This window comes from Ammospiza caudacuta, chromosome 5, assembly GCF_027887145.1.
Source record: "Ammospiza caudacuta isolate bAmmCau1 chromosome 5, bAmmCau1.pri, whole genome shotgun sequence".
In the NCBI taxonomy this organism is placed as follows: Eukaryota; Metazoa; Chordata; class Aves; order Passeriformes; family Passerellidae; genus Ammospiza; species Ammospiza caudacuta.
Genome location: NC_080597.1, coordinates 13,671,869 through 13,684,450, shown reverse-complemented (window position 1 = coordinate 13,684,450; position 12,582 = coordinate 13,671,869). Strand labels below are relative to the sequence as shown.

General features: G+C 41.7%; 1 protein-coding gene across 1 annotated transcript in view; it reads left to right on the top strand.

Annotated features, from left to right (window-relative positions):
• Positions 1-12,582, top strand: part of TMEM178B (transmembrane protein 178B) — a 206,643-nt gene that overhangs the window by 53,899 nt on the left and 140,162 nt on the right. The window contains exon 2 of the mRNA XM_058805891.1: positions 959-1,072. Within this exon, the coding sequence (XP_058661874.1) occupies positions 959-1,072 (114 nt within the window). The remainder of the gene's footprint in view (positions 1-958; positions 1,073-12,582) is intronic.

Here is a 12,582-nt window from a genome sequence, read left to right as displayed (position 1 = left end):
TAATAAGCCAGTGTTAGCAGAGAATGCTGGCAAAAGCAATGTAGGAAACCTGAGTTTCATCAATACAAGAACAGTTACACAGTTACAGGTGTCTGATCAGATGTGAAATTTGGCTAGGCTATAATTCATGGAAAGCATCAGACTACACCAGACTCTTTCTTCTAAGGATACTAACTATGCAGAGAGATGCCAGGAGATCAGATCCTGGAGGGGCAATTATTGTACAGAAAGGAAAGTACTTGTAAAACGAGATCTAATGATGTGACCAGAAGACATCAGAAGCAGCAAATGGTGTTTTTTTTCTATGGAGCATAGGTGAAATCCAGAAAATAGAGGGGGAAAAAATTTGCCCATTTCAACCACTGATATTGCTATCTGAGCCTCACTGTTCAGAGATGCCAATGAATTCCATCTCTGAACCTGCTGTAAGAGTGTCTAGGTACCTTCAAGGGACAGTGTAATGTGTCCCCTTGCTTGAAGGGTGGAAAGGGTTAGGAAATTGTTCACTACCTATATGTATAATTTTTCTGTGTTGCTTTTTATTTAAGGGAGGATCAAAGGTGTTTGCTTTGTGTATTTCCTGAGGCATGGGCATTGAGTCATGTCCATGATAGCACAGAAAGCTAAGACATGAGTTTGTAGTTTCTATACATTAACTGCATGGCAGTTGCTAGCTCACAGCTCAGGGAGAATTTGCCACACAGCTATCTCATGGTGAAAGCAGGCACTGGCAGCTACTCCAGTCTGGAAGCTCCCCAGAATGTGTGAAAGATAAACTTCCCATATCATAAGTTTGGATCTGAGCTTACATGTCATGGGCTGGAGAGTGTGCTGGTTGTCACAGTGGGCAGGGATGGTAGGGATCGCTTTGCTTTTGGTTGTCAAACCCCTCTGGCCTGTAGCTGGCAGGACATGTTACATTCATTTAACCACATTTTCTGCATTTTGCCTTTCCCAGGAGCAATTGAGCGATGCTCGTACATCAAGTACCACTACTCCTCAGCCACCATCCCCAAGAACCTTACGTACAACATCACCAAGACAATCCGCCAGGATGAGTGGCACGCCTTGCGTAAGTGTTGCTGCTTTTCTTCACCTTCTCCTCATGTGCAGGCTCCCTGGTGAATGAGAGCAGAGGCTTTGAGTGGCAGCCTGCTCAGAGCCCTCCTCTCACATCCAGTTTGTCGTGTAGCAGACAGATCGATTTGTTCTTGGGACCTACATCTCTGTTTCTGCTGCTGACTGGAAATTCTGCTGAGGCATGAGAATGCAGCAGTGGGGAAAAGGCATTTGTATGCAGAGATTAATACCGAGTTAAATACAAAAATGAATAACAAAATCAATGCCCTATTTTTTAATTCAGTGGAATGCTCTGTACGTGAGCACATTCTCATGCCATTGCTGCTGAGTTTCCTGCTTCCAGGAGAATTCATTGCTGGCTTTTATTATAGAATGTCCCACTGCCAGCAGCTCCTGTGTGAGTGTGGCATCACTCTCCTTTGAAGATCTTGAAAGAGAATTGCTGCACCCTTTAAGGCACAAGGACAGTGATAATTGTAGCCAGTGGTCACCAACTTGTAATGCTTGCTGAAGTGACAAGATCTGACAGGGATGGAATTGCCTTGGGATGTATTGGCTGACCTTAAATCTTGTCTCTCTCTCATCTTGGAGATGGAAAAGTGTTTTCACTGAGAAAATGCATGAGGTAGAATTTCACAAGGAAGGAAACTACTGTTCTTGTTACTACGTAGTCGTGGGGACTGATGAATATCCTGAGCAGCTCTGTTTTGGTGGAAGCAGTTAAATCTCCTTGAAGGTGGCAGTGGTTGAGGCAATACTGGTTCTCACTGAGAATGTTGGGAGGTGATAGTGAGCTTCTACTCTGAGAACTGTGCCAGATCTGTGGTGTTCCTATAGCTTTCAGTATGCTTCACTCCTCCCCTGTGTGGTTCTTGCTTTGGGAGGGTCCTTTTAAGTTCAGAGGAGGAGAAGGTGCAATGTTATAGTTTTTTTTTCCTGCATGGGTGAGATTCATTGATGCTTGTAGGCCTTCCTAGTACACTCTGGTAAAGAGATAAGAGCCTTCTAGAGGGTCTTGCTAAATGCCTGGTTTTTTTAAATGTGTCCACGTGGATAAATACCTATTTTTATTGTGATATGACAAAAAAGGAATAATTGAACTTATGCCTCTCTGCAGGTTGTAAGAGACTGGTCTTGCAAAATACTGTGTTATGCTAATTTGTCCCTGAAATCAGAAGATCAGAAGGTTCAGTTCACTTCAGGTTTTCTACACCACCTGTCTTCTCTGCTGGTGTTAGTTTCATGTTGATATAAAACCTAACAGTGCTCATCTATGGCAAAAAAAGAGCACCTATCACCCAAGACATCTTCTGTTAGGGCTCATAGGGCAGTAGGAAGGGACTTTGGTTTGTGCTTTGTGTATGTGTCATTTTGCTTTGTGAATGTGTTGAGTAACAATGACTTATCCGCAACTATTTGCTGGAAATCGCACTGTTCAAAAATTATTTTCTAAAATTCATCTTTATCTCAGCAATGGCTCAAATAAAGGGTTATATACCTGGTCATCTAAGGCTGTGTGCACCCTTTGGTAGGATCAGCAAGTTCCCAAGCTTTGAGTGTTGGTAGGGCATTTGTCAGTCTCCAAAGGTGCAATCTAGACACTACTCACATATTTCTGTTTCTGGTGTGGTCTGAGGCACTCTCAGGGTGAGGCTGCTTGTCTCTTCCCTGTAGAGGGTACATTGAGTGTACCTCATATTTCTGACCCAAATTTTCTTGCCAGTTTCGGGAGTCAGATAAGTGTAGAGAGATGTAGATAGAACTGATATCTGAAGGCAGAAGAGTAGAGAAATACTTTGCTGAAGCTCTCTTGTCCTGAGCAGTTGGTGCAACAGAGTGCTTTGATATAAGGGGTAATCCCACTGGTGGTTCTGGAGGTCACTGCATTTAAGAATGAACTGAATCTATATGACTGTTTCCCATGTAGAAACAGTAACCTGTTGTAAAAGACAAGGCCAATACCAATCTCTCAAATTGTGGTTTGGTTGAGGGGATTTTTCTCCCTTTGCATTGTTGTAGACCAAGTAGGATAAGTCTCTTCAGCAAGTCCCTGTGATTTTAGCCCCTGCCTCAGCAGCTGATCCTGCTCTATGCCTCTGGACTAGCTTCATCCAGGACACAGCTACTTTATCTCAACACTGGTCAGTCTGATATTTCCAAGTCAACCTGGCCATTATTTTCCTCTGAATATTTCCCTGTTCATATCAGTGAGTGTTGTGACAAACAACAAAAGAAGCAGGGCCCAGGCCTGGCTATCTTCTTTCTCTTGCCAGGGGTTATTTTTCAGATCTGTAGCATGAGATAGGGGGAAAAAAAAAAGTATTTCCTGAAGAAAGATGGGGGCAAAATGGCATCTTGGAGAACTTCAGAAGAACTGGCAAAGTGAAAGCAGAAGATTTGGTCACCCTAGTAAACAAAAATGCCTCTTCCAGGCTGAAGCCACTGTTACCATTTGCTGTATTTGTATTTGAGTCGTGTATTTTCTTCTGCCTTGTGTATGGACAGCCAACTGTGGTTCCTGTGGAAGGAAGCCATTGTTTTGCATGTTCAGTGGGCTGGGGATTAGAGGAGAGAGGGCTTCCACCATAGACTGCAAATTGCATTTTTTGGTGGGCAGGACTGATGCTCCAGCAATTTCTCTTGAATTGCAGGAGTGGGTGCTGGGACAATTAATTTGAGGCTGAGGACCCCATGGCACCATTGAGCACACAAAGCAGATAGTCCTCCTCTACTCTAGCTGTGCTGTTAGCCGTGCTGCAAGAACCTGAGAGCAGCTGGTCCTAGAGGAATGGTTGGAGCTGACTTTACCAGCTTTGATTTTATCTTTTTTTCATTCTGTTTGACATTTTCAAGATGGAACCTTTGCTCCAAATTGATTGCCTATGGCAGTATGAGCTTGGGAAATAGGACTTGTCTTCGCTGCAATCACTTCCTCTCAACTATCTCTGGTTTAACAGGGATAGAGGGAAAGATTATTGTAGTATTGTCAGCTCTTACCTGTCAGGAGATAAATGTTGATCTAATTAGACAAAACAAGTCTCTATATGAGCTGAGAGGGCAAGAGAGAACCAGAGGAAAGCTATGTCTGACAACTTTGAGCACGAGTAACTGTCTTTATGGAAGACGCTGATGTAGTGATATGACTGAGTCACTGTAAGCATTTACCTTGTCACACTTTGACCCTGGTCTTGAGTGCAAAACGTGATCCATAGTTGTGTTTTCTGAAAAACAAGACCAGCATCATTGATGCTCTCAGAAATGGAGAAATAGAAAGCCAAGAAAATGCAAGCAAGTCTATATATATTCACACATTGTTCCATGCTGTTCCTGTGGGCTCACTTTTGTTATGCTACATATGTGTTCATAAAACATGGGAATGTGCTCATGGCAGGGGATTGAGCTGTAGAATGTGGTGCAGGCATTGGGAAGGGTGAGAAGGGTTTTCAGGTGTCTTAATTTGGAAAGACAGGTGTCTGCTAAGGAAGGCAGGAGCCTCCCCTGAAATGGAAAAATGTAAAGCCCCTCCCTCCAAATTGTTAGAAATTTGAAATTAAGGGGCTGTCAAGCAAAAATATGAAAGCAGGAATAACAGTTTTTTATTAGGGAAGAAAATAAAAGGATAAAATAAACAAAACAACACTGACAGAGAACACAAACTGACACCCTGCGGGTCAGGGTGTTGGTAGCAGTCCAGTTGGAATTGTGGCTGCAGCCCTCCTGGAGTGTCAGGGATACTTCTGTTGGAGCAGGGATCCTGTAGAAGGGTGTAGTCTTCCTCTGAAGATCCAGTGGAAGAGGCAGCTGCTCCTCTGGGAAATCCAGTGGAGAAGTCGTGCTGGTGTTCCAGAATCCCCAGATTATATCCAGTTAGGAATGCTTGGCTCCTCCCTCTGGGCAGAGCACCTCACAATGGGATGCTGTAGTTCTTATCAGTCAGGCAGTGACATTCAATAGCCTGTTAACAGCAGGTGTCTCTCCAAAGGGAGGATTGGTTGTTGAAGAGACAAGGAAAAACTGCCCACTTAACAGAAGACAACTGCCATACAGATGGCAAACAGAATACAATTTGCTTGGCAATCCAGGACATGAGGTGATAGAATAAGCATTTCAACTGGATGCATGTGCATTGAGGAAGCTGACAATAAAAGGGAGGCTATGTTGATGTTAATTTTTTTCTTGTCCCCCAATCTTCAGGAAACCATTTCTGGTATATTATGGCAAAGCAGTTGAAAGGCTGTGTTTGTAATGAAAATGACAGTACCTCCAAAGCAACAAGGAGATGTGCTATATTCAGTTTAGCATCTTCTAGGACCCAACAAAACTGTTCTTTAAAGCCACTGAGGGATAAGGTGCTAAAAGCCCAGGGAGTGTTCAGTCTGTGTTACTCTTTGGAGAACAACAAATATGTGTTGGGCTGATGCTGTGTGGTGTGTTTGTTTAGTTGTTGTTTTTTTTTTTTTTTTTTTTTTTTACCACGAGAAGGACTGTAGTAAGGTCATTTTGCTTTCATCCCTGTTTGGCTTTGTGTGGGTGTGTTTGTTTTGTTCTATTTTTTTAGTAGGCTATAGGCAACCCAGGCTCTATATTCATCTTATGCTACACTCTGAGAATTAACTGTTTCATGTACAAGAGCCATCTTCTCTCCAAGGCAGATGTAGAAACTACTGTGGCTTTAAAGTGCTGCAAATAAGCAAGTTGCTGTGTGTTCTTGAAGAGTGATATTTGTTTTTATCTTAGAGAACAAGTGCAATAACTTCCTCTTCCCTTTTTCCTGCCTTGGTAGCTGAAAATGGGACAATTGCTGCATGGCTCTCAGAGCCTTTGGCAGAGCTCCCAGTGGCTTGTGTTATAGTGCATGAAAGTCTCTACATCAGAAGAGAGAGAAAAAAATTCTTCATTGTCTCCAAAAGCTCTTGTTTTGCTGATTCACAGAGCCTATTGTGTGAGGTAGATAGTTGGGTCTAGAAGCCTTTTATTTTTCCTTCCTCCCTATGTCTCAAACCTGATTTTCTACTTTGGATGTAACACTGCCACAAAAGAGGGAATTGGTCTGTCTCTTCTCCAGCTTGCCATTGCCTCTTCAGCCTGTCTTCCATAGCAGCTGTGTTTTGTGTCCAGGAATGTGAAGAGTGCTGCATCTGGGCAGGAAGTGGCTGGAATTGCTATGGAAACTGATTTTTTACAGCACAGCTTAGAAACTGTGTCACCAGACTGCTTTAGAGTGAACCAGATCATAAACAGGTAGCTGATGCTTCCTAAGTGTTCAGAATTTCCTGGGCCTTCTGAAAACACTCCTTGCCTGGCACTGTGGGATCTCCTTTACCTGTCTTCTACCCCCATGTTTCTACTGCAGGACCACAAGACATGGGCTCTGAATCTAAAATATCAGTGAGGAAAGCTGCATTGTCAGAACAACAATCATAATGCTTTGTATTGAAATGATATCATTTATCTGCACTCTGGAACTGCAGCACTCCTGTGTTTGTGGTGGTCTAAAAGCCATTTGCATAAAAAATGAATTCTAAAGTCAAAAGTAATAGCCTGGCACATTCTGCGAAGAGCAAGTATTGGAGGAAATGATTAATTTCTACAGGATGTACAGAGTGGTAATATTTTAATTCATACAGCATCTATGCTGAAAGTTGAGTGGATTTTATTGGCGTTAATGCTCTGAATTTTGCAAGAGCCTACAAAGCACTCAAATACTTCCTTATAATCAGTAAAACTACTGGAAAAATATCCAGCAACAATTAACACTCAGGAAAATGTCCAGACTTCTAATTTCTACAGACTTCCCAAGCCTTCTCATTCCATGGAACATGAAGTTGAAATTTGCACAGAAGCTCAGTTGACAGCTTGACAATGCCTTGGTAACACCAGCAGGCTTATGGACTTGGCCCCATCTGCCATTATAAGCAACAATAAATATTTAATTGTTGCATTTTTAATAAGAGCTGACCCCAAACAAAATTTTTACTTTTGTTTTTTTTCATGGATACTAGTGAAAAGAGTGTTTGAAGTAAAAAGGCAGCATTCCACTTTTGCTTCTTTCTTTCATTCTCTCCCATACGTGCCTCTACAAGGAAATCCTTTTTCATTTTTAATTAGCTACCTGGGCCCCCAGATGGAAGTACACCCTGAAGTATGGCCCCATCCTGCTGGTCAGTGCCATTTGGGATGATGTCACTCCTTAGTGCATTGCTTATCACAACAGACGGGGCAGCCATCCCAGAGGTTAGTCAGGCAGCAGGTGCTCACATGCCTGGAGGTCTCGTGTTGTTGGATCTTCATTACATTCATTGTTCCCACAGCTAATGGCCAGGTGGGAGTGACAGACCTTCTCATTTCCCTCTCTCTCTCTGCTGTAGGGTTTTCTTCATATCCTGCTATTTCCAGCTAAGATAATTTTGTTTTTTTGGCATTGAAGTCTAAGACCTATTTTGAAATCTGTAAGGGATTTTATTGCCTTCTGCTAGGTTTCATCTTAGGATCTGCTAATATGCCTGTGACCTTAATACCTACACTGATGAATAACTTTCCCAACTGCATACTATTTTTTATTTGCTTCTTAGTGGCAGAAGAGCAGGGATGGACTAAGGGAGGAGGTCAGTAGATCCTTCAGTCCTGAGTAGCAAATATAGATAAGATTTGGGAAGGGAGAAAATGAGGACAAGGAAAGGGGCAAAACTGTTCTGGAGAGTTGGAAGAGGTAATATGAGGGATTACTAAGCATTGCAATTGGGAAAAATGTTGGAGTGGTGGATTGGAAAAATTTTGGAAAGAAGGTGCAAAAATGGTCAGACTCTGTTGTTTGTGTTGGAGTGAAGTGGGGAACAAACAGGAAAGTATAGGATCCACTCCAAAGCCCTGTTCAGAGTGCACAAGCCAGAGATCTTACTGCACATCTGCTGCTAATGCAGCTGTGAAACACTGGCAGAGGGGAGGTCTCATCCTGCTCCCTCAGCCAGCAGGTTCTTGCCCAGTTCACATGATGGGGCTCACAGGTGAATCAGGATATCTGCTGAGGACCCTCTTGCCACTCTTCTGAATCAGTAAGAAACCCCACACTAGAATTTCTGGGTTTGCAGTTTGTTGTTTGCCTAAGTTCACTTGAAATCAAATGAGCATTTTTAAGGTTGAAAATACAAGCATGTAAAGTTAGAAGATGACCCAGTTTGGGCTGCATACTTGGCCTTAATTTATCTCCTCTAAGCACACTCATTATTGAGTCTTTAATAGCTGTAATCACAGACTCTTGCCTTGTTCCATGGATTTGGGATATTCTGTTTCCATTCAATGATGCTTTTGTTTGGTTTATTTTTCATTGCTGAATTTATGGTTGTGGGCCGTTTGAATTGCAAATTACACAACTCCTGATCCTATGATGGAGTTTACCACTTCATGGATTTTGTCAAGTTTCTAGTAATTGAATTGAAGAAGGTAGTGTAAATATAAATGTATTAGTATCTAATAACCATTCATGGTTGGCTATAATTTTCATTTTAGGTCTGACAATCAAAGATAACTGGTTTAGGTTTTTTGAGTGTCCAGTTGGATATAAAGAAAGCTTAAGTTTTACATATTTCCAGAGCACAGCTCCCATTGATTTTCAGAGCAACTATAAAAGCTCCACACTATAATCAAACTTCAAATGGCCACCCAACCCACACTGCGTTGGTGTAAATGAGGAAAACACAGCTAGGAACCATGTCTTAAGAAATTTCTTGGACTGACTTAGCACCAAGGAGTTTTAGAGTAAGTGAAGAGCAGAGTGCTTGTGTGAGAGGGAGGAGGAGGTGTAGCCACCTGACTGATCTCTGCCCGGATTGCTCTTTGCTGAAGAGTTTCGTGTCTTCTCACCTTTCACACTGACCCTTTCAAAGGGTCCCATTCCTGCATTTCCTGCCTTTGGCATGCTTGGCTTGGTAACCTTCATGTTGATGGGGTTTGGGTTTTTTGGTTTTGTTTTGTGTCTTATATTTGTAAGTGGAGGCACTTGGATGCACTGAGGCTTAGGTGATGTTTTGCATTGTCTCACACTGTTATACAAGAAAAAAGACATTTTTATCTTTATTGTTGAAGAGAGTCTTAAGGTATTTACAGAACTGTTCTGAGTGCAGGAAAATTGAGAGCAAACCCCCTCCAGTCTCACCAGTGATTTTTTGCAAAGAAGTATTAGACACTTTTTGCCTGTTGCAGTGTGGAGATGTTGACAGGTAAAACATACCATTGCTAATAATTTCTAGTCATTCAGCCAGTCAAAATATAGCTTTATTAATATGCATACAGAGCTCTCTGTTTCCCTTTTCTCCCTCTTGAGAGACACAGAGGGGGAGAGATGGGCGTTCTTCTGTCTCTTGGCTAATCAAGAATGATGTCTTGTGCATTCTTAGGGTGAGAGAAGAGAAAAGAACAAATAGGAGGCTCTAATGGGTCTCATCCATCTGACTTCTATAATTTTTGATTTATATACCAATTTAATGCCTGGTTTATGATGATTTATGTCCCAGTTTGTTTATACCCCAGTCTGATGCCCCACCCCACAATGTTAGTGAGATGAAATCCCAGCAGTTAAATATTCCAAGGTGATTATATGCCACATACAGAGTTACTAATGAGGAGTTAAGTGCTTCCTTACTTCAGTGCAAGAAGATAGACATAAGTGGAATATTTTGGAAATGAGTTTAGTGTGATTTGTTCACAAAGCCATGCACCATCCACAAGGAAACATCATAGCAGCCAGCATGAGAGAGAGCGCAAGAGACTTTGAATCAAACAACCTGGCCTTGACCTGACACAAGTTGCAGGCTGAAACACGAAGGTGGGTTTTATATGTCAATAGCTACTAGGCAGTGGTTGCCATTTTAATTACTGTTTTGCAGTAATGCTCTTTGGACATTGAATTACAGAATAAACCCAAATCTCATGTACAGTCAGGATATCTTCCTGCTTTGAAAAAACATAAAATGTGTCAATATTAATGTGCAGACACCATAATGCAGCTTTACTTCCTCAGATTGCTAGTGTTAACTGGGTCATTGTGATTTTGGCCCTGTTGTCAGAGCCAAATGCAGTTCTGGTCCATGAAGACCAGATGAAGCTGAAGGATTTGTCTAGGGGCCCATCCCAAGACTCCTTAATTGGCTGGGTGAATCACAGTTTAGCTGTTCAATTATTCCCTACCCACCTCCAGGAACTGATTGCACAGTTGGTGGGGGAATAAGAAATCAGGAATATAAATCAACTGCAGGTATCTCCTGTGGGAATTCAGAGTTCAGTCTGGCAAATCTCATCTTGCTGCTCTGGATGTAGGTTATACTTAATGGAGCTTGAGCCTGCATGTCCCTCTGCATCACTGGAATTATGACAGCTAATTTGAGTCTGTCTGCCACTGGTATGTGCAATTGATCAATATCTCTTTCATAAATACAAACTCTCCCTCATCTCTGCCTTCATCAGCTTTGTCTTTTCTGGCTTGCCCTTTGCATCCTTGTGTGTTTTGTGGGGTTTTTTTCCCCCAAAACTTAATTCTCACCTAGATATTCTCAGAAGAAAATCAATGGAAGAATATCAGTTGCCCACCTAAAAGGGGCTTCTTTGCCATACATAACTAAGGCTATAAATAATTCAGTAGGGTCCCTGTCTTTCCTTTCCTCCCATAAGATTGGGTTTATTAAAATTTTATGGGAGAGGACAGGGATGTAGCTGAATTACTGGCTTAATCTGATACAATCTTCAGCAATGCATTAGTTCAGTACCAGCTGCTCTTTACTCATCATCACAGACACACACTAAATCAGTCTTCCTTGTAGAATCCCTTTTGCAGCATGTGATAATCTTGTATTTGAGCATGATGTAATGTCATTCCTTATAACTTGCTCTCAAGCCTGATGGTGTTGCCAAGGGAAGAAAAGTGTTAAACTGCCAAGGCAAGTCTTCAATCCTGCTTCTTCCACTGAGGAATTCAGTAGAGGCGTGAATCCATATAAAGAAAGATCCTAATCAGAAGGGAGCTGTAGGCTGGGGACTAAGAGTTTGGTTTGGCTTATATTCATACTAAATAATAATTCTACTGAAACAAGAACAGATATTCTTAGATGAAAATTGTGTGAAATCAGCATCTGAATACCAAATACTCAAGAGTATGGAAAGGAAAATGCCTTTTTGGCATTTTGATGAAAATGGACAGATCCCACAATTGAACTTTCCTGTTAATGCTGCTGCTGTATAGTGCACCTTCCATCCTAGCATCTTAAAACACTCAGGAAATGGTTTTCACTCAGTATCCTTTGGATTTAAACTGGGTGCCAAAGGAGGAATACAACCTAAGCACACCCATTTCACAGAAGGAGAAGTGAATTGACTTGCTAAATGTCCAGTGGAGAGTGAGTGGGAGAGCCAGAAACAGAACTCAGGTCTTTGGACTCCCACTGCTGTAAGTGCTAGACAATGCTGTGTCCTGTAGTGCCAGGGATTATGCAGCCTATCTCCTAGAAAAGCCTTGCAAAACCAAATATCAATAATGTTTTTCCTAAAGATAGTAAAAAAAAAAAAAAAAAAATTCAAATGAAAGCTCACTGGCCAAAACCAGAATCCAAATGAATGTATACATTTTTGCCCAGAAAAATAGCAAAACTACCTTCAAAAGTTGCTAGCAGATTAGATATAACAAAGTGGGGGTTCCTCAGAACCTGTTAAAACCCAGGTCCTTGGAGATATGAGGGTGAGGAGCAAAGACCAAAGGTTGTCCCTTACAGTATGTGTAGGTGCTGGGAGTTTTCTGTTGTGTATATGTTGCTCTCTACACCAGTGTTCTTGCTGATTTTATGACAACTGATACAGCACAAATAACTTAATGGTACTTGGTTTTACCTGCAAGTAATCTTAACCATAATTTAACTTGGAAAATAATCAAATTAGTGCATTTTGAGAAATAATAATTATCATTCCTATTACAGAGTCATAAAATCTGAAAACAATGCATGCTGAAAGGATAACTGTAGGCATATGATGAAAAAATGGCCTTTCTGATATGGCCTGGGCAGAACCTGTTAGGGGTGACAAATCCTCTTTAGCCAGTTCAGATTGGGCACAGCCAGCTCTGCTCCTCTTCCCAAAATGGCATGGGTCAGGAAATGATTAATTGACAAGGATAGTCCTGACCATGATTACTGGCTGTGAACCATCTGCTGCCAGAAGGTGCATTAGTTACGTGTTTATTTCACATAAACCTAGGCTGAACTGGTCTGAGGCTTGTTTCAGGAACATCTTCATCCTTCATGAAACCCAGTGTACCAGGACCTATGTGTTGATTAGTTCTGCTGATTTTTCATTGATGTTTAGGTCTTTACACTAAAACAGGATTTTTATTCTGTAGATAAGCCTTGGCTCTGACAACCATTTGCTGAGGCACCATTCCTCTGTCCTGACTTCCGCTGATGAAGTAGTAAAGTCCATGGTGTCATCCCTTCCACAGAGGACCAGATATTTCATGTGGAAGTA